The following is a 25,594-nucleotide window of genomic DNA, read 5'->3' as shown; positions in this document are numbered from 1 at the left end:
TGGATATGCGCGTACGTCACGGCGCTGCCGCCAGAGGGCACAGAGTGTCCACAGGGAAGCGCAAGAGAGGAACCTGGCTCCAGTAGACGCCTCAAACACTACGCGGTTCCGCTATTCGCACACATAGATAGTCATCGTAGAGGACTTCTGCACGACTTCTTTTCTTTTTTTTTGTGCTCGCCTTAATAAAGAGTCGTCATGATCGTAGCTTAGTTAACATAGAGCTATAAAAGTGAGAAGTTAGGAAGAGACCAGCCAAAACTTTGGCCCCATAATGCGCTTTATATGCGGCCTTTGGCTGCACGACAGCGATAGCGTTCAGCATACCGTCCTGTAGTTGCGGCTATACGCACAGAGAGTAGCCTGCCCCTATTCTTTGTTTAAGGACCTATATGCTTTAGGGCTACCACATTAAATGTGTAAAGTGCATTGCTCTTGTCGGCGTCGCCTGGTGCTGCCTGTCTTTCTGTTAGCTATATTGTATTAACCTATATCCCTCATGGTTTTTGTTTCATACTCTCTCAAGCTCATACTCCCTCTGTACTTTCATTAACCTCGCGACATTGGTAGCAAAAGCGAGCGCGAAGGGTAGTCACGGTTTTTATTTCTATGCTTTAACGCACATATTGTCGCGTGAAAGTACTAATACATGCCACACATTCGAGGAGTTTCCCACAACGAGAACTTTCCAATAGACATGTTTACTCCTAGTGGTGTTACATATTATTGTTTTATTTAGGTATCCCCTAATGCAAAAATTAATCATATTTAATTTATTTTTCCAATACTACTAACAAAGCGAAAAGAGGTAGCCGTCGCCAGCGAATGGCGACAACTCCTCTGTTTATTTTTGCATCAATAAACAACATGCGCGTATAATTGCCGACATGAACATTTACCTTTCATGCTTCCTAATTTGGCTTTCATAAATGAACTGTATATATCGCAATGAACCAATCGCAGTCGTTGTTTACTACGCCTCTATATTTTAGTATGTGTGCGCATACGCACAGTCGCAGTATTTTCGGTTCGCGTGTAATAATCATATATAGTTTAGAAACGGTAGAAAGCTCGTCTTTTCTTACCCAAAACAAAAGTTCTCGGTACCTAAATGGGTAAACAAGCTGGGAAAAGGAAGAAATGGGAGGAAAGTAATGTTTCAGATTCCTTCTGCACGTGGTGGCATAAACTAGAAGCGCGTGAGCATAACCTCCGAGATCTGGGAGCGCGCCCGCTATCACAGAAGCCATGACATGGCATAAGCCGGACTCTTTACATAAGTGACAGTTGCGGAGGCGAAAACCCGTAATCAGAACTTCTCGGTACAGGAAAGGCCGACGTCCCTCGCAGGATACTGGAATGCAATGGCTATACACCTACACTTGACATAACATTTTTTATGGTATGAGCATAAAAACACCATCCAGCTATTAACAAGCACAACTACCAAAAATGCCCCATAGGCAACCTCACCTGCCATAAACCTTCTTAGCTGCTGCTTTTTCAAGGGCACTGTCGAGGATGTCCGCAATTTTCTTCTTCATGTGATCCAATTCCTTCTGGGCTTCCTTTAGGTCTTCGTCCGAGCATGTCTTTTCTGGGTTGCTGATATGGTTTACCGCGGAGGCCTGCAGCAATGGATCGCAATGCAAAGACTGATTTTAGCCTATGCATTTGAGAAACTGACGCTACCGAGAGCAGGATTGGCATCTGGAGCACAGTGGACCATTTCGCTCAATTTTGTCACATTGTTGCGTTACCTCTGTGCCAGCATACCTAATTGCAGATAGTATACATAAACAAGTGGGACGATGACACAACCATGTTGATGCAATAAGAAAACTTACCTTGGTCTTGTTTCCTTGCTTAACAAGCGCTTTATTTTACTAGGTACCCACTTCGGTTTTACGAACACTTGAGCCCATTGGGACGGCGCAAGCTGGTGGCAACTGATCTGTTATTGCGCGGTCACAAAGAACACACACTACCTCACCGGACAGTTAGCGCCGGTATTCGTGGTACGCTGTGCAGATATTTGTTGCCCGTGGCGTCACGGTAACCAATTTCATAAGCTACATGGAATAATTTGCATTGCTTTCAGGGGCATCATGTTGCACTGCCGACTGCGGTGCGTTCGAAAGTTCCAGAAGCCGAAACCACAGTATGCCAATAGATTGTGATGTGTACTGATTACTGTTAATTTTAGATAATGCATCGTGAAACATGATAAGCGATCGGGCATGAAACACCCTGATAAATGAAAATAACGTATATTAATTTGCATATATTCAGGGAGCCAATTTAACATTAACAGTATGCCAATAGATTGTGATGTGTACTCATTACTCTTAATTTTAGATAATGCATCGTGAAACATGATAAGCGATCGGGCATGAAACACCCTGATAAATGAAAATAACGCATATTAATTTGCATATATTCAGGGAGCCAATTTAACATGCTGGTGTTTGTTACAGTCGTGTTGCACGTGTGAGTCGCCGGCATCTTCCCTCTTACCTCGTCAGACAACAATGATGTGGCAATGCTTTCCTGCGCGCTTGTTGCCGTCTTTTCTTCAGCCGATTCAGCTGATGTGGTTGATTCGAGGCTGACGGGCGTATAACACGATGAAGCAGGCACGATGATGAAAAAAAAAAGAAAAATATGGTTGTCAAAACGCTTTTGCCTAGGTGCTCACGTACGTGGTAGCTTAACGAAACGTGGGCACACCGAAGACATTCTCATAAATCACTCATGACTTCCGTAACTGTAACTTGCATTCCGTATTTTAAGAACGACTCTCACAGCGCTTCCTTCATTTAGTTCTACGCTGCACGACCCCCTCTGCCCTGCTACCATGCACCTATAAATTGTAGTATCGAGCACAAGGCCGACTCTTAAAGCGTTGCATACTTATGCACCTCTTCATATATACTGCGAAATGACGCACAAGGACGTGTATGAGCAGTAAGTCATGCAAAGGGCGTTAAGAAGAAGGACAAAAATGAGAAAAGTGAAATGAACTTACAATGTATGTTTGAAACAGATATTTAGATAGCTTTCTTCTTTTTTTTTCAGATTGGCGATTTGCCACATAGCATATGTAGTAAAAAAATATCAACAAAATGGGCATTGAACAAAGGCCTGCAGCAAAGTTTAAGCGCATTTGTCGTCAGTTGTCCAACGATTATACTCCTCTGGCAAATCCTTTTGATTTACGCGCATAGAAATCGCAATCGCATTTTGAGTAGTTTTAAGCAGCAACTAAAGAGACACCGTAGCGTTTTCTTGATATTTGTCTCTCGATTACTGCTCATTTAGTACTCCCTAATCCTGCGATGGAACATGCGGTACAAGTTACGTTAATCCGCAGCAATGCTATTTGGTATTTGGCCCACTGAGCACAGAACATTCGCTACTGCATCATGAAGACACCTCACGTGTAGCTCAATGCCGCAATAGTCAGAACTCTTACGAGGTGTCGCTGTCGCTGTCCAAGTCGCCCTTATGAACATCCAGTTGCAAGTTCTTGCGAGGCAGTGGTAGCGGGCAGTCAGCCGAATCTGATGGAGGCGGAGGCACGTGATCGAACAAGCCTCCTTTTATCTCGTCCAGGCCAGGACTTACTGCGCCGCGGCATTAAGAGAAGCCATTAGTGAACTGCATCAGTGCATAAGCCAATAGGCTTATTCAGATAATCATGTGGAAGAGGTCTGAAAAAATATCCGTCCATGTACGTCAGTTAATATGATTAGAAACAGCAATGTAAATTATAAGTGCGCGCAATACATTCTATATGTGAGAGGTGCTAAATCTGAAAGGATAAGGATCAGTTAAGAAATGAAGCACCAAAAAACTAAACATAAGATGACGACAGTAGAACTGCGCTAGCGCACGAGCCTAATTATACTTATCGACATGAGAAACGAATAAGGCAAGGAGAAAGTACGCATTAACGTTCTACAGTGCATACTATATGATGATGAAATATAGTTTGGAGATAGAATTCATGTGGGTGCTGAGGAGAGGCCTGAGTAGAGATAGAAAATTCTCGCTTTTTCATAGCATAGAGCATATGAGGCCGTATATTGCGTGATTAGATTACACATTGGTAAGTGCCCTCTCGAATGAGGTGCATGACACACTAGCGTCTTGAGTCTACAAATCATCTTCTATATCAGATTTGCAAAACTTCTCTGCACATTGGCGAGTGATAACTGCTCGACGCCTGACCTGGTTCCATTAGTGAACTCACAGACAATTTCTTGAGCACCAAATGGACATGATTCGCCACGAACCGTTAACGTTACCGAGCATCTTAGGTCCAATGCCCGGCCCTTCAAAACAGCGACGGGTTTTGGATTTATTGTTCAAATAGCTGACAGAAATTGGTCAAATAGTAAAACTTTAAAAATTGCATCCTTCCTATACAAAAGCCTAAATTTACCCGCCATGTCACGTGTAAAAATTAGTATCAGGTCCACTCGGACATTCCATATTTATTTTTATCCTTTTTCTTTTCTCCCACTCTTTTCTGGAATCTTTTAATCCCATTCCCCATCCCTATACAGAGTATCATGCCAGCGGTTATATACGCGCCGGCAAAATTCTCTGTTTTTCTAATAAAGAGCCCTCTCTCTCTCTCTCTCGGGCACGGGGGATTCCTTGCAAGAGGTATCCCTCATTGTACACGCACGGAAAACTCACGTTACCACACCTAATGCCGATTCACAGTGGTGATTGACTAACCAAAGTGCGATCGCTTTATTTTTATGTCTTTTCTCCACTTTCCGATATTGTTCCTTCTCGGGAACTTGTTCTGTCCATGCCATTCGCAAACCAGTCGATACTTAATAAGCCCTTTCTGTCTTGTTTCTTCTAGTGCGGGTGATTGGCAGAAGACGTTGACGCCCATGCAAATGACACTGGTTCATTCTTTTCACATAAAATGAACGCAGGAGGAAACGATGCATGAATGGAATTCAACTTTGTTAGTTCGCTTATCACATACGCATCAACGACCCTCATCCCACTCCATTACATTTTTTTTTCTTTTTCTTAGTCATGAAATTATTAACACAAATGTTTAAAATAAGTAACTTTTGTTTTCCAGTGTTCAACTTCTACGTTCTTTCGCCTTTTCTTATCTTCAAAGGGCCAGTTCTCATTTTTATAGGGCCCGGATATTACGAACCGGCTGCTCAGACACTGGTTTTGTTCTATAAAAATAAGGTCAACAAACGTATTCGCACATATTATACATATTGCTTGCGGACGACTTCTTTATGATGAAACTGTGCGCATGTTTTTTTTTTTTTTTTTGTAGTCACGCCGTCGTTCAGGAAGTGCCATTTGCGGCCTTCTCAGCAAGACGACGAATACTCGCGAATTCAATGGTCAGGCGTCCCACCGTACCTTCGTCATAATCGGAAGTAACACGCAGTCTGCAGCTCGGAGCCGCTGATGCCCGCACGCCAAGGTCTGGTTCGTAAGCCTTGTTAACGAAGTATTCGCTGAGGTTCTTGGGCCTGGACCGCCTGCGGTGGCAAGAAAAGCCCACACAACATTGCGTCACGGCCTTACGAACGTTAGGAGCGAGGTTACGAAACCACGAAGACTTCGTCGGCGTTGTCTAAGAACAATCTCGTGGCCTTGCTCCTAGCGCGAAAATACTCATGTATTGCTCTGCATGCCGAGACGCACATCTTTTATTCGTAACCTCTCGAGCACGGTTCGGCCACTATCTTGCAGTGAGGGGAAATTTGAATTTCTGAAGCGTGAAAACGGCGCCGCTAACAACACTGAAAAAACAAACTGCTAAAAAAAAAGTGGGCAAGCCCTTTTGCGCAATGGGGCTACCCACGCATAATCAACACCTCGTTCAATTTTATGCTTTTGCCGTGGACCTCACCAAGCCTTGAACTGTCGTAAAGGGTGAGCCTGGTGTCAAGCCGCGATGCTTGCGACACATGCTGTAGAGAATTGCTTGGGAGGATCAGTGATGCAAGAAGCGCCGGGTCTGCAAGCGTGATCGGAGCAAGGCGACGTTGCGCGACAACTATAACAGAGCTCAGCAATCACGGCGTCGGGTCTGCGCTGTAGTGAGTAGTGTAGGAAGGTTACCATGATATGTAGTAACTTTTCGCGAAGCCAACATGACGCAAGTTCATGCAAACCTAAACAGGCCGCATGTGTCGACAGCTAGATCTCGCAACAGGAGAAAACAACTTAGAGCTTCTGTCTCCCTTTTCTCACTCGTCTGTTGTGATACCTTCGATTTTGGCAGTGTACCAAAGGCTTTTGAGCTTGTTTTGAGCAGCTGAAATTAGCGTACCATTAATACCCCTAGAAACTGCTGTGCTTGGTCGGATGCAGTTATCGACGGCTCCCCTGTCTCAGAGCACATATTTCAGCTTGCAGTATTACGTAACCTCACCAGTAAGAAATCTCTAGAAATTGTGAAAAAGCTTTTCCACGGACATGCTTCTCGGCTGCATTACGTTTGAACGCCCTATTTCTGATCCTTAGGCCCTGCCAATAACACAGAGAGGGACATCTCTCGAATACACTTACATAGTTCTTTTTTTTTTCATTTAGCGACTTCGTTGTAATGTTTGGTAAACAAAGCCCGATTGTAACGATACCGCGCTAAGTCACTTAATAGCTGTGCTTCTTTTGGGAAAGCAAATAATTGCACAAGAGAGCCCCACTTCATGTACCTTGCATACCACGATGGATGGTTTTAGCTACCGTAATCTGATGATGTGCTACTTACGTCGTTCGGATGTCTGTTTCCACTGGAGGTGCTGACGGGACATGTATGGGGCTTGTGAACACGTCCTTGTGGGTTTTTTCGCCTAGTGATCCGAACTTTCCGGCAGACTCCTCAAACATCTGTAAGTCAGAAACACCAACGGCATGCAATGTGAGTTGCTCTCCTATAAAAATTAGGGTTAGGTTGTACTTTGAGGTGCTTCTGCCCATTACGCAAGTTTAGTCCCCGCGCTTTTGCACGCGTATAGGTTTCATTTTTCCCGAGACGTTTTACCAGCAAACCCTCTTACGGCTGTGGGATCGGGTGCACTTATATGCGCTGCCGACTGCTTTATCCAAGATAAAGCATTGTACTATACATCACCGACCGCTTTGTAACACCGCATTTTTTTTTCTAAAACATATATTTCAATCTCCACGAAAGGAAACTCCTGTGCTCCTTTGCTAGCTATAAATTTTGGGTTGTTCAAATGCGATCACGGTGGTGAGACTTCAATAACCCCCATTTGTCGAAAAAAGTATTGAAGAAGATACGCATGGTGCAACAAATAGTGATTACTGCTACTATGCTCAACCAAGAAAGAGGGAAAGCAAGGAAAGGAAAGAAGGTCAGCGAGACGAGCGTCTGGTTTGTTACCCTACACTGAAATAAAGAAAGACGGGAATAAGAAGAGGAAAAAAAAGGGTGAGAGTGACCAATGCACTAACACTACAGCACGCTCTGAAAGAATGTAGAGAAGGGTACTTCTTATTCATTGCTCAGGTGCGCTTTCACCACTTAGTGTAACTCTAACTCAAACGTGTTTTTCACCATCATCATCATCAGCAGCAGCAGCAGCAGCACCAGCACCAGCAGCAGCAGCAGTAGCCTATTTTATGTCCCCTGCAGGACGAAGGCCTCTCCCTGCGATCTCCAATTACCCCTATCCTGAGCCAACCGATTGCAACTAGCACCCACGAATTTCCCAATTTCATCGCCCTATCTAGTCTTCTGCCGTCCTCGAGTGCGCTTTCCTTCTCTTGGCACCCATTCTGTAACCTTAATGGTCCCCCGGTTATCTAACCTACGCATTAAATGACCTGCCCGGCTCCATTTTTCTCTCTTAATGGCAATTACAACATCAGCTATACCCGTTTGCTCTCTGATCCAAACCGCTATATTCCTGTGTCTTAACGTTATGCCTGGCATTCTTCGTTCCATCGCTCTTTGCGCGGTCCTTAACTTGTTCTAAAGCTTTTTGTCAGTCCCCAAGTTTGTGCCCCATATGTCAGCACCGATAAAATGCACTGATTGCGCCCCTTCCTTTTCAATGAAAATGGTAAGCTTCAAGTCAGGAGCTGACAATTTCCGCCGTATGCTTTCCAACCCATTTTTATTCTTCTGTGCATTTACTTCTCATGGTCAGGGCTCCCTGCGAGTAATTGACCTAGGTAAACGTACTCCTTCGCTGACTCTAGAGGCTGACTGGCGACCCTGACCTCTTGTTATCTTGCCGGCTAATCATCATTACCTTTGTCTCATGCATATTCATCTTCAGCCCCACTCTTATACTCTCTCTTTTTGGGTCCTCAATCATTTGTTGTAACTCGTCTCCAGTGTTGCTGAACAGGACGATGTCACCTGCAAACCAAAGGTTGCTGAGATATTCGCCATTGATCCTCGCTCCTAAGCCTCCCAAGTTTAATAGCTTGAATACTTTTTTCCAAGCACGCAGTGAATAACATCGGAGAGGTTGTGTTTCCTTGTCTGACCCCTTGTTTTATAGGTATCTTCCAACTTTTCTTGTGTAGAATAAGGTAGCTGTGGCATATCTGTAAATATTTTCAAAGATATTAACGTAAGTGGCCTGCACTCCTTGATTATGTAATGCCTAGCTCTATGACTGCTGGTATCTCTACTGAGTCAAATGCCTTTTCGTAATCTGTGAAAGCGATATAGAGAGGCTGATCGTACTCTGTATATTTCTCGATTACCTGATTAATGACATGGATGTCGTCCACTGTAGACTATTCCTTCCTGAAGTCAACCTGTTCTCTTGATTGGCTGAAATCCAGTGTTGCCCTTATTCTATTGGAAATTACCTTGGCGAATATTTTAAGCAATACTGTGGGGAAGCTAATGGCCCTCTCATTTTTCAATTCTTTGACGCTTCACTTTTTCTGGATTAGTATAATGTTTGCATTCTTTCAGTTCTCTTGGACCCTTGAAGTTGATAGACGCTTTGTATAGAGAGCCGCCAGTTTTTCAAGCATTATGTCTCCTACGTATTTGATTAAATCGACTGTTTTCCATCTTCTCCTGCCGCTTTTCCCCGTTTCATGTTTTGCAAGGCCCTTCAAACCTCATCGCTAGTAATAGAAAGAGTCGCCGCAACCTGTTCATTACATGTTCGAATAGAGGATTCGGGGCTGCTCTGGGTATTGCACAGTTCAGTATATAATTTGTCAGCTGCTTTTACTATATCTTCGAAATCGCTAATGATATTAACCTGCTTATCTTTAGGTGCATACATCTTGGCTTGTCCTATGCCGAATTTCCGTCTCACTGATTTCATATGCTGCGTCTATTTTTTACGGCTTCCTCAGTCTTTCTCACGTTATAATTTCGAATATTTTTTATTTCCTCCTTGTTGATCAGTTTTGACAGTTGCGCGAATTCTATCTTTTCTCTTCAGTTAAATACTTTCATTCTTCGTCGTTTCTTTATTATTAGATCCTTTGTTACTTGGGAGAGCTTACCTACAGGTTGTCTTGGTTCCTCACCTCCCACTTCAACCGCTGCTTCTTAAGCCAGCCTAGTTACGGTTTGATTCATTATCTCTATATCATCTTCATCTCTCTGTTCTAAGGCTAAATTTTTGTTAGCTAGTAGTAGCGTGAATTCGTCTGATTATACTCTTACTGCGTCTTGGCTGGCCTGTTTCTTCCTGACTAATTTTGCTCTTTCTCCCTTCAAATTGAGGTGAATCCTAGGCCTTGCCAAGCTATCATCGTGCACTGCAATTTACTCTACCTAGCACTTCAGCATCCTTCACTATGCTGGTATCGGCAGAAGGTATGAAAGCTATCTTATTTCTTGTTTCACCATTAGGCGCTTTTCCAGGTACACTTTCTGACGTGTTTTTCACCAGGACACAACCTCATGGAACGTCCATCTTCCAGATGTGCTGTTGTTCAAAGAAGATAGGAGCGTTAACGGCACAGCAGTCGAGATTAGCAAGTAGCATGTCGAGTGTTGGTGAGGGGAAGGGGAAGCAGGGAATAGGTGGGGACGGGATCATCACAAGAATTTCTGCTTTACGAGGTTAAGCAGAAATAGGTTAAGTGCTAGATCACGGTACGGTGACACGGAAGTAGCTCACGCAGGCTGTGGCTATTTGTCGCCCCCCTCCCCCGATTCAAAGGCAATATCATTAGATACCATTATCACTATTATTATCTTCTTCTTTCCTTCTGGCTCTCTCATATTTACTTTTAATGCTAAGCAATAGTTGCCTCATTCTCGGCAATTTGTGGTTGGTAGGTATACGTAGGTAGGTCGGTAGATTCCTGTCTCGCCTCGCTTTCATAAAAAGAAAATTATGTGTGACCGATGGTGGAATCTAGCCTCTCACATCGAGCACAGCAGCCCGTTTCCCTAACCACAGGGCCTGGAGCACTCCCTTTTTTTTTATTGCAACATCGAACAGCATAAGCACAGCAATATATACATTAATGCGTACCAGTCTCTGGGAACTGGCTTTGCACGATATTTTGTACGCTGTTGTCTAACATATACCTATTTCGTCCCAAAGGCAACCAGCTCTTTGAAACACTCGGAGCGTGCGCCATATGCCGCTTTCTTATTTTCTTTCCCTGTGACTGCTCGCGCCTTGAGTTGCCCTGTTAGACTGCACGATCATCGGGACCGGCTTACTTCCCGCTGTACTTTCCTCGTAATAGTTTACGCTACGTGGAAGCTTTGCGACATTGTACCAACTTGATGACCGCCCAAGTTGATAACGTTTTAAGATTTCTTCGCTGGAGTAGAAATGCAATCGTCGTCATAACATACACGTACCACATTACGTAGTCACAGATACGTACGATTGTATAACACGTTGTTGCTGATGAAGCCACGATCCGTGTTTCCCTAGCTTACGCTCGTCCAATACCCACGAAGAACCGGTCAGCGTCATGTCGTACGCTCTCGTCGAACGGCCGACGCAGAAATGCCCTTGCTGCCGTACGATCGTCTTCGATGCGGCCTTCGTCGTGTTGCTGTCGTCACACACACGTACGCTCCCGACTCCACACGTACAACTGCTAAATTTACGCAAGCACGTTGGTTCACCTGGCAAGTATTTGCGGAACTCCAAACTACTGTGGATATACAGGTACCAGCAAAATGCTTCGCATGGCATCGATTCCCACAGTGCGTCGGATACGCAATTTTTTTTATTTCTTTTTGTCTGGGCTATGGACAGCCAGAATGCTTGTTTATTTAAAACAGAATATAGCCTTCCCGACCACCATTTATGGAACATGCGTCTTTTTCTTAATTTTTTAAAGAAGCACGGTGTGATGAAACCACACTGATAACGGCACGGCGGTCTCGGGTTCATAGTCGTCCGCTCACAACACGCACCGGTTCGCCACCGACACCACGACAACCACCACAAACAAGAAAACAGTCCCGCCACTCACCTTGCGCCTATTCTGCCGGCCGTAAGAGCGAACGGAGCCAGAGTCGCTGAACGGACTGCGGTGCACTTTCGGACGGCAACACTTGCAGTAGAGCACCAGGAAGAGCAAGACGAGGAGGAAGATGACCGTCAGAACGCCGGCCACTATCCACGCGAGACGCGAGACCGACTCTGTTTTCGTTGGCTTGACGTAAGCTGGAACGTAATCAGGCGTTCACGTGGATGCATCACACATGGTGGTTTGTATACAACGAGAGAACGCACGTCACTACTTAATACGATCAAGACTGGTGCAAACCAAATATGGTACAAGAAAGTAAATTGGAACAAAAATTTCCCTGTGCTATAGTAAAAGCGCAGTCTCAGCTCAGAAATTTCAGTGGTTTTATTGGTCTTGCTGTGTGTTATTGCACAAGCTAAAGAGAGTGGCTCCTTGTTGAATAGGTGGACGATTATTAGAGACAGCATCGAAGGCCTTCGAGCCCAAATAACAAATATGCTGTTCTTTCGAAAATATTTTGTTGAGATAGCAAACATACGGACACCCCGGGCGAACCATAGAGAAAGGAATACAACTTTCGCCACTACCACGACATTATTTATAGTTATAAGAGTGTATAAATGCGCTATAACTTTATTTATGCTGAATGTGCAATGCTATGCTATTCAACCACCAAAGGTGCTCAAATCAGGTCTATGCTCTTGACTGAAGTAGTCTTCACAATTTTATGAGCAGTGCATCCCGCTAGCAAAACTCGTGAAACATTCCATTCGCAGGGCAGGAGTTTTATTTTAAATCTTCCATATAATAAAAGTAACTGTCAGAGGTCACAATTTGAAAATGATGTAATTTGGCTTGCGCAGCTCTTCAGCGACAGCGCTGCGGCACCTGTGCGATGCCAATGCAGGCGCTACGTACAGGACGTGTTGAAGCTTTTAAGGAGGCCAGAAATTTTGGCGCACCCGAGCGCACCTAAAACACCGTCCGAAGAGTTCGAGCGCAGTGCAACATCTTGCCGTCGCTGTACGTGTTTCGCCCTTCAGGTGAAACTGCCATTTTCTCTAGCAATGTCATGTATGTGTGAGAAGCCCTCATCGCGCAGGGCAGAGGAGGAGGATAATAGGCAAAGACGGATTTTCTTTTTTCTCTTCAGGTAGTCGGCAAGACGTTCAAGATTGCCTTTGCATATCATACATTAATTAATACTCGTTCGCCGTAAAACGAACAAGTGAGAGAAAATGAAATGCGTTCGCTAAGCATACCTCCTGGTGCCGAGCATAAAGTGAAATTCCGCGCCGCACTCACGCTCAGCTTTGACGACGATGGGGTAGCCGAGCAGCCGCGACATGTCCGTCTCATTGACCCCGGACATGGCCTGCACAGCGGTTTCCGCAGGCACAGGCTTGCCCTCTTGTGACAGTGTGTACACGAGGGACATGAGCTGGTCCTTATAGTCCACCGAGAGGTTGACCACCTGTGAAATGGCGAAACGGCGAGGCAAGATCTCTGTTCTGCACAGCGCGCTCGTGACACATAATGAGGAGTGAGACGGCAGCACTGCTGAACGATATATATACATTGAGACACGGCAGCGAAACCTCCCGGTCATATTTACGAAGACGTTTTCAGCGGTACTTCAGCAGTAGTAATAAACGCCAACTGCAAAGAAATGTTATTTTGCTAAATGTGTTATACATATAGATAGAATTTATTGACAGGAAAGACAGAGATGTCGACCTGGGCTGCTGCGCTCTAGTCTGCTACTCTGCACTGGGGAAGAGGTATAAATGAATAGTATGCACTACTCACGCTCGTAATTGTATAGTTTTCTTGTTAACAGCCTTTATACAGCCCTTATAAAGGGACAATCTGGATGAAGGAAATCCTAGTACGACAACTTGTGTTGCCGCTTTCTTCTACATCCGTTTTCTCTTCAGCTATGTTCCTAAAGTCATTCAGACTAACGCAACTTCAAGCCTCATGACGGCCAAACTCTATCACCAACGTCTGCAATGAGCACATAGAATCAAGGAACTGGAGCAGATCCTAGCTGTTGTAGCTGAAGATACGTGAATAGTTAGTGTAACAAAAAACAGAAACACGTCAATGTTAACGTGATCCTGCTCGTAGCAAGAATTATCCACTGTGAATAAAGGCAAACTTCTTCCTATGTGTTTTCTTCGTCTTTTTGAGCTGGTGCTTTCATCACAGTGGCTGTATTAGCACCGATATAAGGGGTATTTTTGTTATCTGCCAAACAGAAGCGTGCTGTATTACGTACAATGTGAAAAATAAAACGAGAATATTTGTTTTGTGCGTATATCTTTGCCACTGAACGACTGAGTAATGTAAGAAGGCCAAAACTATGCCTTATGCGATAGTTTTTCATGAGCACTTCCCACTAGCCACGTATACAGATTGGCGCAGCTAGATGTAATGACGTCAACGGGGAAAGGTAATTGAAGGTTCCAATTGCAAGTTCGCACCGATGAAAACTAATCAGAAGGAAGCGACTTAAAATCATACTATATGCGCTATTTCGCAAGCGTTTGAACACATTTCTTCTGCTGATCTACCACAGTAGTTGCGGTAGTATCCAGTCGTGCTATGATAGTAAAGATATCCTTTTTATACCATGAAAAGTCCACCTTCGTGTTATATAGATGCACCTAAGGCATTCCCTTCCTGCAGAAATTCTTGTCAGCATAGATACAAAATCAAGAAAGGGGCCGACAGATGGAGTAGCACAGTGCGACACAAATGTTGCACAAATAGGAATAAAGTGCACCAGAATAGCTAGCCTACGTTTCAGTAGGAGGATGAATCTTTGTCAAACGTGGTGTTGTCTTCCTCGACGGGTTAGATTTAACGGGCTCGTAGGCTGACGTCACGTGCAAGCGTTGTCGGCGGCGCCTGGCTGTAAAGAACGAGACTTTAAACAAAGTTGTAGCTCTCATTTGGCGTTTCTAAGTGTCGTTGCGAGAAGGACGGAGTTCGAAGAAGAGGGGAAGAGAGTGAAGAAGGAAAAAGGCAGCAGGAGAAAAGAAAACAGAAAGAAAGAGAGAGAGAAAGAGAGGCGGGGGTTAGTTGCGGGAGATAGAGGACGGGACGCCTTCAGAGAACTGGACAGAAACTGTAGGCGTGGTAGGCGGCGTGCGTTTGTGGTTTTAGAAAAAATAGCGCGGGAGCAAGTAGCGCGGGTGCAACTAGCGCGGAAGCAACCCGAGGAACATGAGTTGAAAAATGACCTGAGTGGGCCAGTAGCGACACGCTAAGAAATTTTGAATTTATTAGGGTTGCTACATGGAGGCTGTGGGAAAGGACGGGGCGTGGTGGGAAGGTGTATGGGAGTGGGTTGGCCTTTGAAGGGACGTTAAGCTCAGTATAGATAGGCGTAGGCGTCGTCGCGGCGGTACGCAGAAGTGGCAATACCCTGTAGGCTAGAGGCGCCGGGAAAAGATATACTGACCTTTGGGACGCGTCGTTGGCGGTCTTAAAAAAAACGAGACAAATGTGCAAAAAACGTAAAAGAAGGAAAGGTAAACGCTAGATGAAGCAGGAGGGGGCAAGTTCGCATGGTGAAAAAAGGCTTGTTTGGTTGATATATGCGTACAAGCGTGGAAAGAAAATCTCAAATTTAGTGTAGGAGAGGGACAGGGAAGAGCTGGAAAATAACGAATGGCTGAGCCTAAGAATAGAGCTTAGCTGGTGGCATAACGTGTTTTTGTGCCTTTGTTGATGATATGAAAAGTTTCTCATCGACAATATTTATCTACTTATAATATTTGCGCAGTTGATCAGCTAATTAAGTCTAATTATGTAATTAGACGGAATGCAAAAAAATAATCTGATTATCTCCAAGTGACGGTAAACAACATTACCTTGGTTCTGTCCAGCTACGTGGCATTTGCATATTTTATTTTTATTTTTTTGTGGCTCAAGTTACGTTGGACACCCGGTATAGATCCTTGCTCCATTTAATATCTAGTATGAATTTGTTGTAGTCTCAACTACGTATTGGTTTGCTACCAGTGGCATAGTCTAGACAGTAGATTATATATTGCTTGATGTGCAGGTGAAAACCGTAGTCACCTTGCGGAGGTATTCTGACGCGCTACTTTTATTCTAGTAGGAGATTGTACATGCTTGCATATAGAGCACCTGGGACGGCCCACAGGGACCGGTTTTTGGCGTCGTCTTTGTCCTTAATTTGAAATTTACAAGAATGTTCTTGAAATTAGTCTTGCATCTGTAGGCTATTGGGCGGGTCAGGGGAGATATTTAGTTTCTGGTTGCTGATGATCGAGAATGGGGTAGTATTTACTGAGGATGTTGTTCAGGTTTGGGAGTGCGTTTGAGAATTTAGCAGTAAGAAGAGGTGTGCGTTGCTGACCTTGCTGATCTTGTGATCTCAAGGCAGTGTTCGAGGCCCTCGATCGGCTTACTCAAGTTCAGTTGCATCGGTGTAGGTTTTCTGAAGGGCGGTGTTCCGGTGGTTCGTGTTTTATAAGGTTTCTTTAAGGTGATATAGTCCGTCAACGTAATCTTAGTTATCAACGCAAATGCGAAGTAGTCATGTGGCCCGACCTTTTGCCTTTTCCTCTTCTTTTTGGGTTAATTTTCTTTAAAGTGCCACCAACGCTTCCGAAATGTCAGCATATCGTTTTCAGCGCCTTCACAACACAAGGTAATGCCACTTTTATATACCGCCTCGACGATGCCTACGCCGATCTACTAAGGTTAACATCCCTTCAGAGATCAACCCACTCCCATACACTGCACCTCCTTCCCACCACTCCCCATTCTTTATCACAGCCTCCATGTCGCCACCTTAATGCCTTCAAAATTTGTAGGCGCGCTGCTACTGGGCTACTCAGGTCATTCTTTCAACTCATGTCCCTTGGCTTGCTCCCGCGCTGGTTACTCCCGCGCTCATTTTTCTAAAGTCACAAACGCACGCCACCTGCGACACCTATGGTTTCTGTCCAGTTCTCTGAAGGCTTCCCATCCTTTATATCCCGCAACAATCTCTCTCTCTCTCTCTTTACTTCTCTCTCTCTCTTCTTCTTTTTCTCCTGCCGCCTCTGCCTTTCTCCACTCTCTTCCCCCTTCTTCGAACCCTGTCCTTTCCACAACTGCGCCTAGAAACACCAAATGAGAGGGCTAATTTTCTTTTCAGTCTCGTCCTTTACAGCTAGCCGCTACCGACAACGACCGTACGTGAGGTCACCCTACAAACCCACTAAAACTAACACGCAGAAGATGGCAAGGCGACCTTTGACAAACATAGGTCCACCTAACGAAGCCTTCGCCAGCTTTTCTGAGGCACGTTATGCCTGTTGAGATAACTTCTATACCACAGTTTTCAGTATGGATGACACTGACCTGGACAACCATGGATCTGCCTATGTAGCGTCTCCCTCGCCGTGATGCATGCAGTTGGGCGAAAGCTTTTTCGTACACAAATGCCAGGTTCTTCGCAAGCTTCTCTGTGTTTGAATGGTTGTAGCGCTCTATACGCATCACTGTAAGTAAACAACACGGCATAAGAAAACACAGACCAGTCCCGAATATAGTCAAGCAAACAATACATTCGCCGAAATAATTCGAGCATAAAGTAAGCAACAAGCTCACAACGAATTCACAACGCCATATTCCCGCCGTGATCACCAAAACGCATCGAAAATGTGGCGTGTTTGACTTTCGCATCGAGAATGTGGCGTGTTTTTGGCGTGAACCATTCTCACAAAGTCGCAATTTTCCTGATTCTAGGTGGCTTTCATCCCTAGGCACATGAATCCTGTCCGTGACCAGGGCAGGCGCAGAGCCAGGGCGGAAGCCATAGCCAGTACCTACCAGGACAGGAAGAACAACCTTTACGCAAACGCTGCTACATACGTTAACGGCAGGGACGCAGTGGTCACTATGATCGACTTCCTACTAAAGAAGAAGGTCAGCGCATCGCTGAAGGACTGCACCGTATCTTACGCCGTGGAGGACGCCGTCGCTCTAGCTGTCGCCGAGGGAAACAGATCCGGACGCTCGCTAGTATTTATCAAGGATTCTCAGGACGCCTGCCGGGGATTCATCAAGGGTAGGGTAGGCAGGAAAGCAGCGGGCATGTTAAAGGCCAGTAGCGAAAGCAAAGAAAAACACCAGAAAATTTGGGCCCGGGGCATGACGGAATTGCTGGGAACCTCCAGGCCGGTGTCATAGCTCGAGGACACGCCAGCCGAGAGAGATCACAGGTCAGGGGTACAGAAGCGGTGAACAGTACCTACGGGGACATTATGGAGCACATCCGGGGAACCAGTAGGTGACATTCCCTGTCCCACAAGAAATTAGGCAGGCAGCAGTCAGTGTTCTGCCGACAGCTACAAACACACTCATATACATGTCTGCTTATTTACAGAAAGATACATACAGCCGCATACAGAGACGTTTGTCCCTGGCATGGTGAGAAGCCCACAGTATACCAGGTAACGTGGGAATGCCAGAATATAAAGGCAATACCCATGATACAAAACGCCACGCCACAGCAGTGCGAGGCTGCGCTGTCCAGCTGGTAACCGGACGGCCAGATTTGGCTCAGTGGACGCGCCAGAAAGGTAGCTAAGGCCACGGGAGTTCTGGACTGTTGACCCATCCAAAGGCGCTCTGCAAGACCCCACCTCTGGAGCAAATAATGTTTTATTTCTTTCTCTCTCTCTCTCTCACCTGATGTCTGCAATGCTCCAAGTCGGCTCTGCATGTGGTTCTAGAGATGGCTTTTATTCGACCATCACCAAATCTTTCAACAAAGACTTCAGAGAAATTGTTCTCCTTTGGAATTTGTTTTGTATCACCGGCACAACACATTCATATGTTTCAAACACACCTTGTGCAAGCGTGGGTCTTTAGCCCAGTGGGCGAAACACTCGGCTTCTCAGCACGGGGTTGTAGGTCCGATACTCGATCGCCACCACGAAAGTTTTTCCTTTCGAACTTATTTTGTTTAATACATTAATTTCTTTATAGCGATTCGTCTTACGTGACGGACTGACGGGCTCTCTCGTTGGGTCAGCATTGAAATGCTTACACATTTAAAATTTCATGGAACATATAGCTCAATTCGGCCTGCACCGGTGGACTACCTGAAGAAGAGGACATTACATCTATAGGACAAGGCGAAATGTCCACATATGCAACCAAATTGTTTGTACTTAACGTTCTAATGATTTACTTTAGGGCACGTGTTACAATCGCGAGACAGGCTGAGAAGAAGTGAAGTCATTCCTTTTTTAGCATAAATCCTAAGACTGCCATCACTTTCGAGATGTCTGTTCTTAAAATTTGCTAGAACCTGCTTTGGCGTGTCACTTGAGACAGTCCCGAACTTCCTGAGGGGCGGTTTTGGGTAACTACTAACTGGAACGCCAATCTGTTTTGTAGCACATTTTAACGACAGATGTCTTGGAATCGATGCTAGATTTAGTATTTCTGCTACGCAATCATAACTTTACTACTGACAGCGTCACTTTAGAAATTGCCACATGTGACCTGAAGTTAACAGTTAAACAGGCAATTTATTTCTTTTAATCGCCTCTCTAGATATTACAGTTTTGGTATGCAAGTAAGATCCGCATCTTCAGAAAATCCGCTTTGAAATATGGAAAAGAGCTGCCTGTCCGGCGCGATCATTTTTTGTATCTGTTCGAACTAAAAACAAGCAGGTAGTATCTAGGATTAATTCATAGCGAAAGGTGCGCCAAGCCATCACATTCATGAAAGGGTACAAATTTATAACCTGTCTGTTTTCAGCAAGGACGCCCAAAGGGCTCCTTGTAGGTTTTTACTGCCAGAAAAGCTCAAGTTTCTTCAAAAACTTATACATGAGAAGTCACCTTACAGTGTGAGCAGACAGTGCCTAGCACTTATTACAGCGGAATCTCGTTGATACGGTTCCGCATAATGCGTTTTTCCGATAACACGTTTCTTTTTTCTTTCCCTGCCAACGTCCCATAGGAGCAATGTATTTTCAAACGGGTATTGCGATCGCGTTGTCACCTGAAATTGGATAATAATAATACAGAAATGGGCTTTTAGTGATACTTCTAAAGCTTATAGTTCATATTCCAGTGTTCTAGCTTAAATCGCATTTTAACGACCCACGAACAACTTGTTAAGGCCCAGGCACACTAGAGGAAAAACGCACGTGGCGCGCCGCCACCGGTACAATGATGCTGAGGCAGTGCGGCCACACCGACCGGCGGTTCACCACTGTTCGGTTGAGTGAAGGAATGGAAACTTTTTTTTTAACTTCCAGAAGAACCACTTTACGGACATTGAAAATAGGAAAGTGCAGCGCGAACTGACGAGCTATTTCAACTTTGCTAAATAATAGTGTTGACTGCGGTTCGTGTGGCGTCGAATGATGCTACTCCGCACAACTTGTTATGCGGAGCAGTATGACTCCACTCCCCAAGAACCTTTGCCAATGAGTTTGTCACCGATTACGCCTATTTTCATACTTTTTGGAGCTTGCTTTGGATATTACCATTTTTTGATGACGTCTTATTTTCCAGTTCCCGCGACGATTGTACCAATCAGACTCAACGTACTTTCTTAAAGATGCGGCTTCACAAGCCCAAATGAACATAAACTATGTAACACAGCTTGTAGCGTTCACGTACCTGTCTTTATCCAATACTTCATCTGATCATTCAGCGCTTCCGGTGACGGCTCCGAACCGTTGTCGAGATGGCCGAATGAGTTAAACACCGAGGTTGGACTGACGACAGTATCTGGAGGGCTGCGGCTCCAATCCGGCAGAGTCGTTGACGGCGGCACAAACCACTTGGACATTGACGTCAGAAACCAATCCGTCTTCCTCGTCGCGGGAGGGCTCGTAGTGAACCACAACAATGTCGGCCTGTTGGATTCTGTGCTACTGTGCCAACTCCCTAAGGGCATCTTTTCGCGGCCCTTCTCTGAAGTCCACAGAGCAGATGGGCCGGACAAATACGACGCCTCTGTCTTTCCTGTTGGTAGCATTTCCGTTGTGGCAGCACTGGAGGAGTGTGATCCCGTCCCAATATCGAAAGTATTTCCAATCGGCAGTAATTCAGTGGTGAAAGGCAACAATGTTTCTGGTCTCAATAATGAGGACATTGTCAAGCTTGACGAATATAATGGGCTCGTCGATGTTGGCACAGCGTTCAGCTGAGGCGAGTGCCTGGAAGACTCGATGGCCGGAAGAGTAGTCGCATCGGCATTATTCACAGAACTTACGCCGTGCCGAGACAGATGAATCGCGGTGTAATTTTGTGCAGATAGATTTTTCTGATTATCAGTAGAAATAGAAATCTCAGCGGTTGACGGAAACGAGGTTTGCTGGAACAAAGACTTGGTGCTGAGCATAAGTTCGGATTCGTTTCCTGAATACGAACTACTGGTTACACTCGCATCTTTAATGTCTACTAATGAACCGCTTTCTATCTCTAGCAACGACTCGTCTAGGATAGGACTAGAGCTGGAAGAAAGCAAAGGTGTCAGTGGGCTGGGCGACAGGGACGTGAAAGTGTGAGGTGTTGGTGCGATTGAACTTGTGCTATCTACAGGAAACGACGATGTTATCAACACAGCCCCCTCAGAGGAGCCTTCTTCTGAGAAAACTGAAAATGGAGATGTCAGCTTTTGAGGCCCTGATGAAAGAAACATGTCCATGGAGTCACTATGAAACGATGGTGTCATATATTCAGGCTCCGGCATAACATCGCCGGCTGTCGCTTCAGGTAAAGCCACAGAAGGTCCCGGGTATCCTACCGAAGTTCTGGACAGACCCCAGCTGTCAATAAAGCCCGAACCTGAAGAAGAAATTTCCGTGCCATCACTAAGATCTCCGTAATCTATTGCCGTTGTAGTTGCCAACAGAGGAAACAGTTCTCCGGGATCTATGGTAACAGTAGGTGGAACAGATGCGAAGTCACTATTATGGCTGTTGTAGCTATTTTCTCCATCTCCAGAACCATCCAAAAAGGCTTGGGCGAAGCGTTCCGAATCAGTGGTCCACGTGTGAACTGCATCTTCTGCCGTGAGTCTTGAACTGATGGGATTCTTTCGAAGCCATGACCCTTCGTCCAGCCCTTCATCTTTCCTCAGTGCATCTGGAACAGCAGTAGCAAGGCCAGAGAAAACAATGCACGAGCGGAATGGTGGAAATTTGAGATGCCACAAGCACTGAAAAAATACAGCACTGCCTGTTTTATAACCTTGAAGAACTACCATATGAAAGGTAATAGCAAGTTGACAAAATAGCACTGTTGCTGCCTTAACACAATTAATGAGCGCTCAAAACAAGCACATTACTAAAGAAAACAGGGTAAACAAGGGAGAAGCGCTTCTTCCGTCTCCCCCCTCCCACCACCCCCCTTTGTTTAGTGACAGGTTTTACAGTTAGCGTTCACTCATTATGTGAAGTATGCCTTCAGCAAATAATTTTAAATGATGCTGTTTTGTTCTTCTACGTGTCTAATGGCTGTTACACTTTAGTGCTCTAACATCACGCTACACCAATTATACCTAAATTTTATTCTTCCCGACTTGCTTACTTGAGAAAAAATAAGCTAAATACAAACTACGTGAAGAACTTTCATAACAATTTCATTTTTTTTTTCACAGAGAACAACATACACATATGTAATCACAACAAAATACAGATATGGACATTCTGGATATTCTGCAGTGTTCCCTCAATACGCCGTTTCAGCTGTGAAACAGGATGTAATTTATATAAAGCGTTTTATAATAACTGGCACCAGTTAGTGAAATGCACCTTACTAGGTCACTGCATAGCAAGGAAATGTCAAAGCATCTGCTTCCATGGCGTCCTGAACGTCAAGTAGGCAGATAAGAATGTTTTTGTTTTCTTTAGGAACCCCGAATTATTTCGCTATTGTTCGCATTTCGGCAACATTCCAGACAAAGTAGCAGTTGCATATCTCTTTGCCGGGGATAAGCTAGCACAGCTGGACAGAAAAGCTTTTCATACGTATCTGTATAAAAAATACGTGGAAGTTACAAACCTAGGTTAAGGCGAACATACGCTCCACAATACACATTATTTTAGCAACTTTGCGAATGCTAATGCGAATGCGAATGCTTTGCAAAAGGCCACAAAAGCGCTGCTGCGATATTTGAAAGCGACCGGATTGAGTCAGCGCCTGTGATTCGGACTGAGTGACCGACTGATACCTCCAGTGGACTCTCTCTTCTTTTCATCTTTTTGTCCCCCTTTCCCTTTCCCCAGTGTAGGGTAGCCAACCGAACTCAGTCCTGGTTAACCTCCCTACCTTTCATTTATCATTTTCTCTCTCTCTCTTGCGAATGCTCAAGCTCTAGGTGGTAAAGAAGCTGGGCCCCGTAGTGTAACTTTGATTTCGACATTGTAACTTCTACTTGCCGGGCAACAACCGTATAACAAAGCTCCGATCTCCTCACTCTGTGCGAGCTGCGAGCCTGCAGCCTTTAAGCTGCCTGGTTTCTGACCCTGCCACACGTCTGCGTGCGGCAACAGGAACCACTGCGCTATCGCTATGCGCGCAGAATGAGAATGCTTTTCGGGTTGCTAAGTCTGAAAAATCCCGGATGCTTTGCAGGCCTCACCCGCCGCGGTAGCTTGGAAACTCTGGCGTTACGCCGCTGAGGTCGAGGTAGTGGGTTCGAGCCCGACCGCGGCATTCTGACGGGGGCTAGATGTAAAAACTCTTGTGCAATTAGACTGAAGTGCAGGTATAAAACCCCACGTAGTAGGAAATAATCAGGAGCCTTTCACTATCACTACTGCGGGGGCCTCATAACGTGATCATGGTTATGGAACGTAAAACACCAAAATTAATTTTATTTATTTAGTTCTTGCAGCCTCACCATGCAGCATGCTGTTGATTGGCTCACCGCGTAGGCCCTTCGCTCACATGCGCATGGCACCAGTCAGCTGGAGGCTGCGTAGTATAGGCCGCAAAATATATTAGCTTCGTCCAGGTTCGTTCTGGTCGGAAGTCTTTTGAGGGGCAGGTGGACGTCGTTTTCGACACTCCAAACTTCCACACTATGAATGCAGTCCAATTAAGAATTAGTAGCTATGCATAACTCTCATAAGAATTCTCTCGTGATATTATTGAAGCTAGTAACCTTGGTGGACCACATTATTTCGGTGACGACATTGCGGATGCGAAAGCGAACGAGTGTTCGCTGCTTTTGACACGAGATTGTAAATACCCTGTTGCATGCAATGAAAAAATATTTGGCTCACATGTTCACACGAGCCTCGTTAACAGATTGCAACATCTTTTTACTACGTTCAAAGAGTTTTTCAGGGTTCATTTAGGCTCAAGTGCTTGTTATACTTTACTGCACCGGGAAAAAGGCTAAGGGCAAGAATGGTTGTGCAGAACGATGTTACTATTTCTGCACGACCTGCTTACATTAGCTATGACTCTTGGCTAGATCTTCAAGGTTGCCATGTGTATGGACAACAAAAACAAAGTCCATTGTTATAAAATTTAAAGCAGCTGCCCTACCGTTTGTGGTGGATGCTTAACTCACCCTACTATCTCACAGTCATGACCCATCGGCACTGAATCTAAGCCAATCCTCAATAACCCACTGGAGGGTTGAACCTATCCAACTCTTTTCTTCGTTCCACGGACATGCGTTTTCTCTCCCATGCGGCCTAAGAGCTGCCCCAATTAAATCTTCTAAGCCGCCAGTGGCTCGGCGTATCGTTCACGAAAGCCAGTTGCTGCTTCATATCTCCAACAGCGGACAGCCCTGCATGCTACGCCTGTAGCGCAGCGGAGACAACAACGCACATGCTTCAGTGGATTCAGTATACGAAGAAAAGTTTCGTCGTCTGTACTAGACAGGGTCAACAACCCTGCGCTCCTGGAGCACAGAGTGCTTAATCGCCGGTTCCAACCTAAATTTTCACGCATTGTTTTGGTAGCGTTGCGATAGAGTACTGGTATTGGCATAGCGGACAGATTTTTAACGACTTGCGCGCAATTTGAGCGCGATTGCTGACTAAGCGAGTTTCTGTACTTCTTTTTATATGTGTTTTCATTTACCTAGCCTTCGGGCCTACCCGCTTGCTTCCACAATCGATGCTTTCATTCCATAGCTTATGAAAGGCTTCCGTATGAAGGACCTCAGCTCGGCTACGAAAATAATTGTCGCCTCGAGTAGTTGGATCGCCGGTGAGTCAATGGGCGCAACGTCGCGTTGTGCGCCTCTGACAGGCATCGCTATCGGAAGAGAGAGAGCGAAAGCGGAAGTGAGCAGTGCGCCATGATTGCGTGCTCGGGGGTCATTCACGCGATGACCGAGCGGACATGTCATGCGCGTTGCGCGCTACTTGTCCGGGTGCACCGAGCTTTTCCTTCGCCGGCAGCGTTCGCCTTTCACTTCCTTTGTCTCTCTCACTTTCTGTTTGCTTTGACGCTGCCAATTCAGCTGCGCGATGAAACAACACGCTCCTCGTTTCGAACCGCTACAAAGTTTCTCGACGTCTGCGCCTTAGTCTTCCCTCACTCCTTTGCAGAGGCAAGATCAGGCGGTTAAAGTGCGGGGTGTCATTGTTTGCGGCTCAGAAACGTTTGTTCACACTGTACTGTTTGCGTATAGAGAGGCATGTGGCGAGGAATGCACTCTTAAATGTCTTATTTGATGCCGATACGGACACTGGACACACATTTCGGTCAAAGAAGATCCCAGCAAGGCATTTGCAAGATTAGAACCACCTGCATATCGAAATTCACGGCAACGACAATGGCTACGATGGGCGAGTGTAACTGATTGGGTTTTACGTCCAAAAGATAAGCAGTGGGCTATGAAGAACGTCATATCCGAGGACGGCGGATAAATTTTGACCCTCTGTTGTTCCTTAGCAAAAAGCAAAGTCTGCGTGCACGAGACCCTGATTTTTTTCCCTGCTTAGTGGGAATGCAAAAACAGTATAATATATATTCTCTCTACTGTACAGAGTACGAAAGACCTAAAAGCAATGGCACTTCCGAATACTCTGCATGTTTTGGAAGCCACACAGATTATTTAAATCTGTTAACTAAGAGGTGTGAATTTTAGTTAGAACAGTTGCTAA

The 25,594-nt window shown here is 45.2% G+C and overlaps 1 protein-coding gene across 1 annotated transcript in view; it reads right to left on the bottom strand.

Moving 5' to 3' along the window:
- Positions 1 to 25,594, bottom strand: part of LOC139057434 (uncharacterized) — a 167,337-nt gene that overhangs the window by 6,211 nt on the left and 135,532 nt on the right. The window contains exons 3-11 of the mRNA XM_070535690.1: positions 20,133 to 21,605; positions 16,846 to 16,985; positions 12,766 to 12,934; positions 11,461 to 11,654; positions 6,776 to 6,894; positions 5,416 to 5,537; positions 3,476 to 3,626; positions 2,518 to 2,608; positions 1,474 to 1,628 (exon numbers count right to left, since the gene is read on the bottom strand). Of these exons, the coding sequence (XP_070391791.1) occupies positions 1,474 to 1,628; positions 2,518 to 2,608; positions 3,476 to 3,626; positions 5,416 to 5,537; positions 6,776 to 6,894; positions 11,461 to 11,654; positions 12,766 to 12,934; positions 16,846 to 16,985; positions 20,133 to 21,605 (2,614 nt within the window). The remainder of the gene's footprint in view (positions 1 to 1,473; positions 1,629 to 2,517; positions 2,609 to 3,475; positions 3,627 to 5,415; positions 5,538 to 6,775; positions 6,895 to 11,460; positions 11,655 to 12,765; positions 12,935 to 16,845; positions 16,986 to 20,132; positions 21,606 to 25,594) is intronic.

This window comes from Dermacentor albipictus, chromosome 3 (genome assembly GCF_038994185.2).
Source record: "Dermacentor albipictus isolate Rhodes 1998 colony chromosome 3, USDA_Dalb.pri_finalv2, whole genome shotgun sequence".
NCBI classification, from domain to species: Eukaryota; Metazoa; Arthropoda; class Arachnida; order Ixodida; family Ixodidae; genus Dermacentor; species Dermacentor albipictus.
Note: the sequence above shows the minus strand (reverse complement) of the source record. Positions and strands in the feature narration are given on the sequence as shown.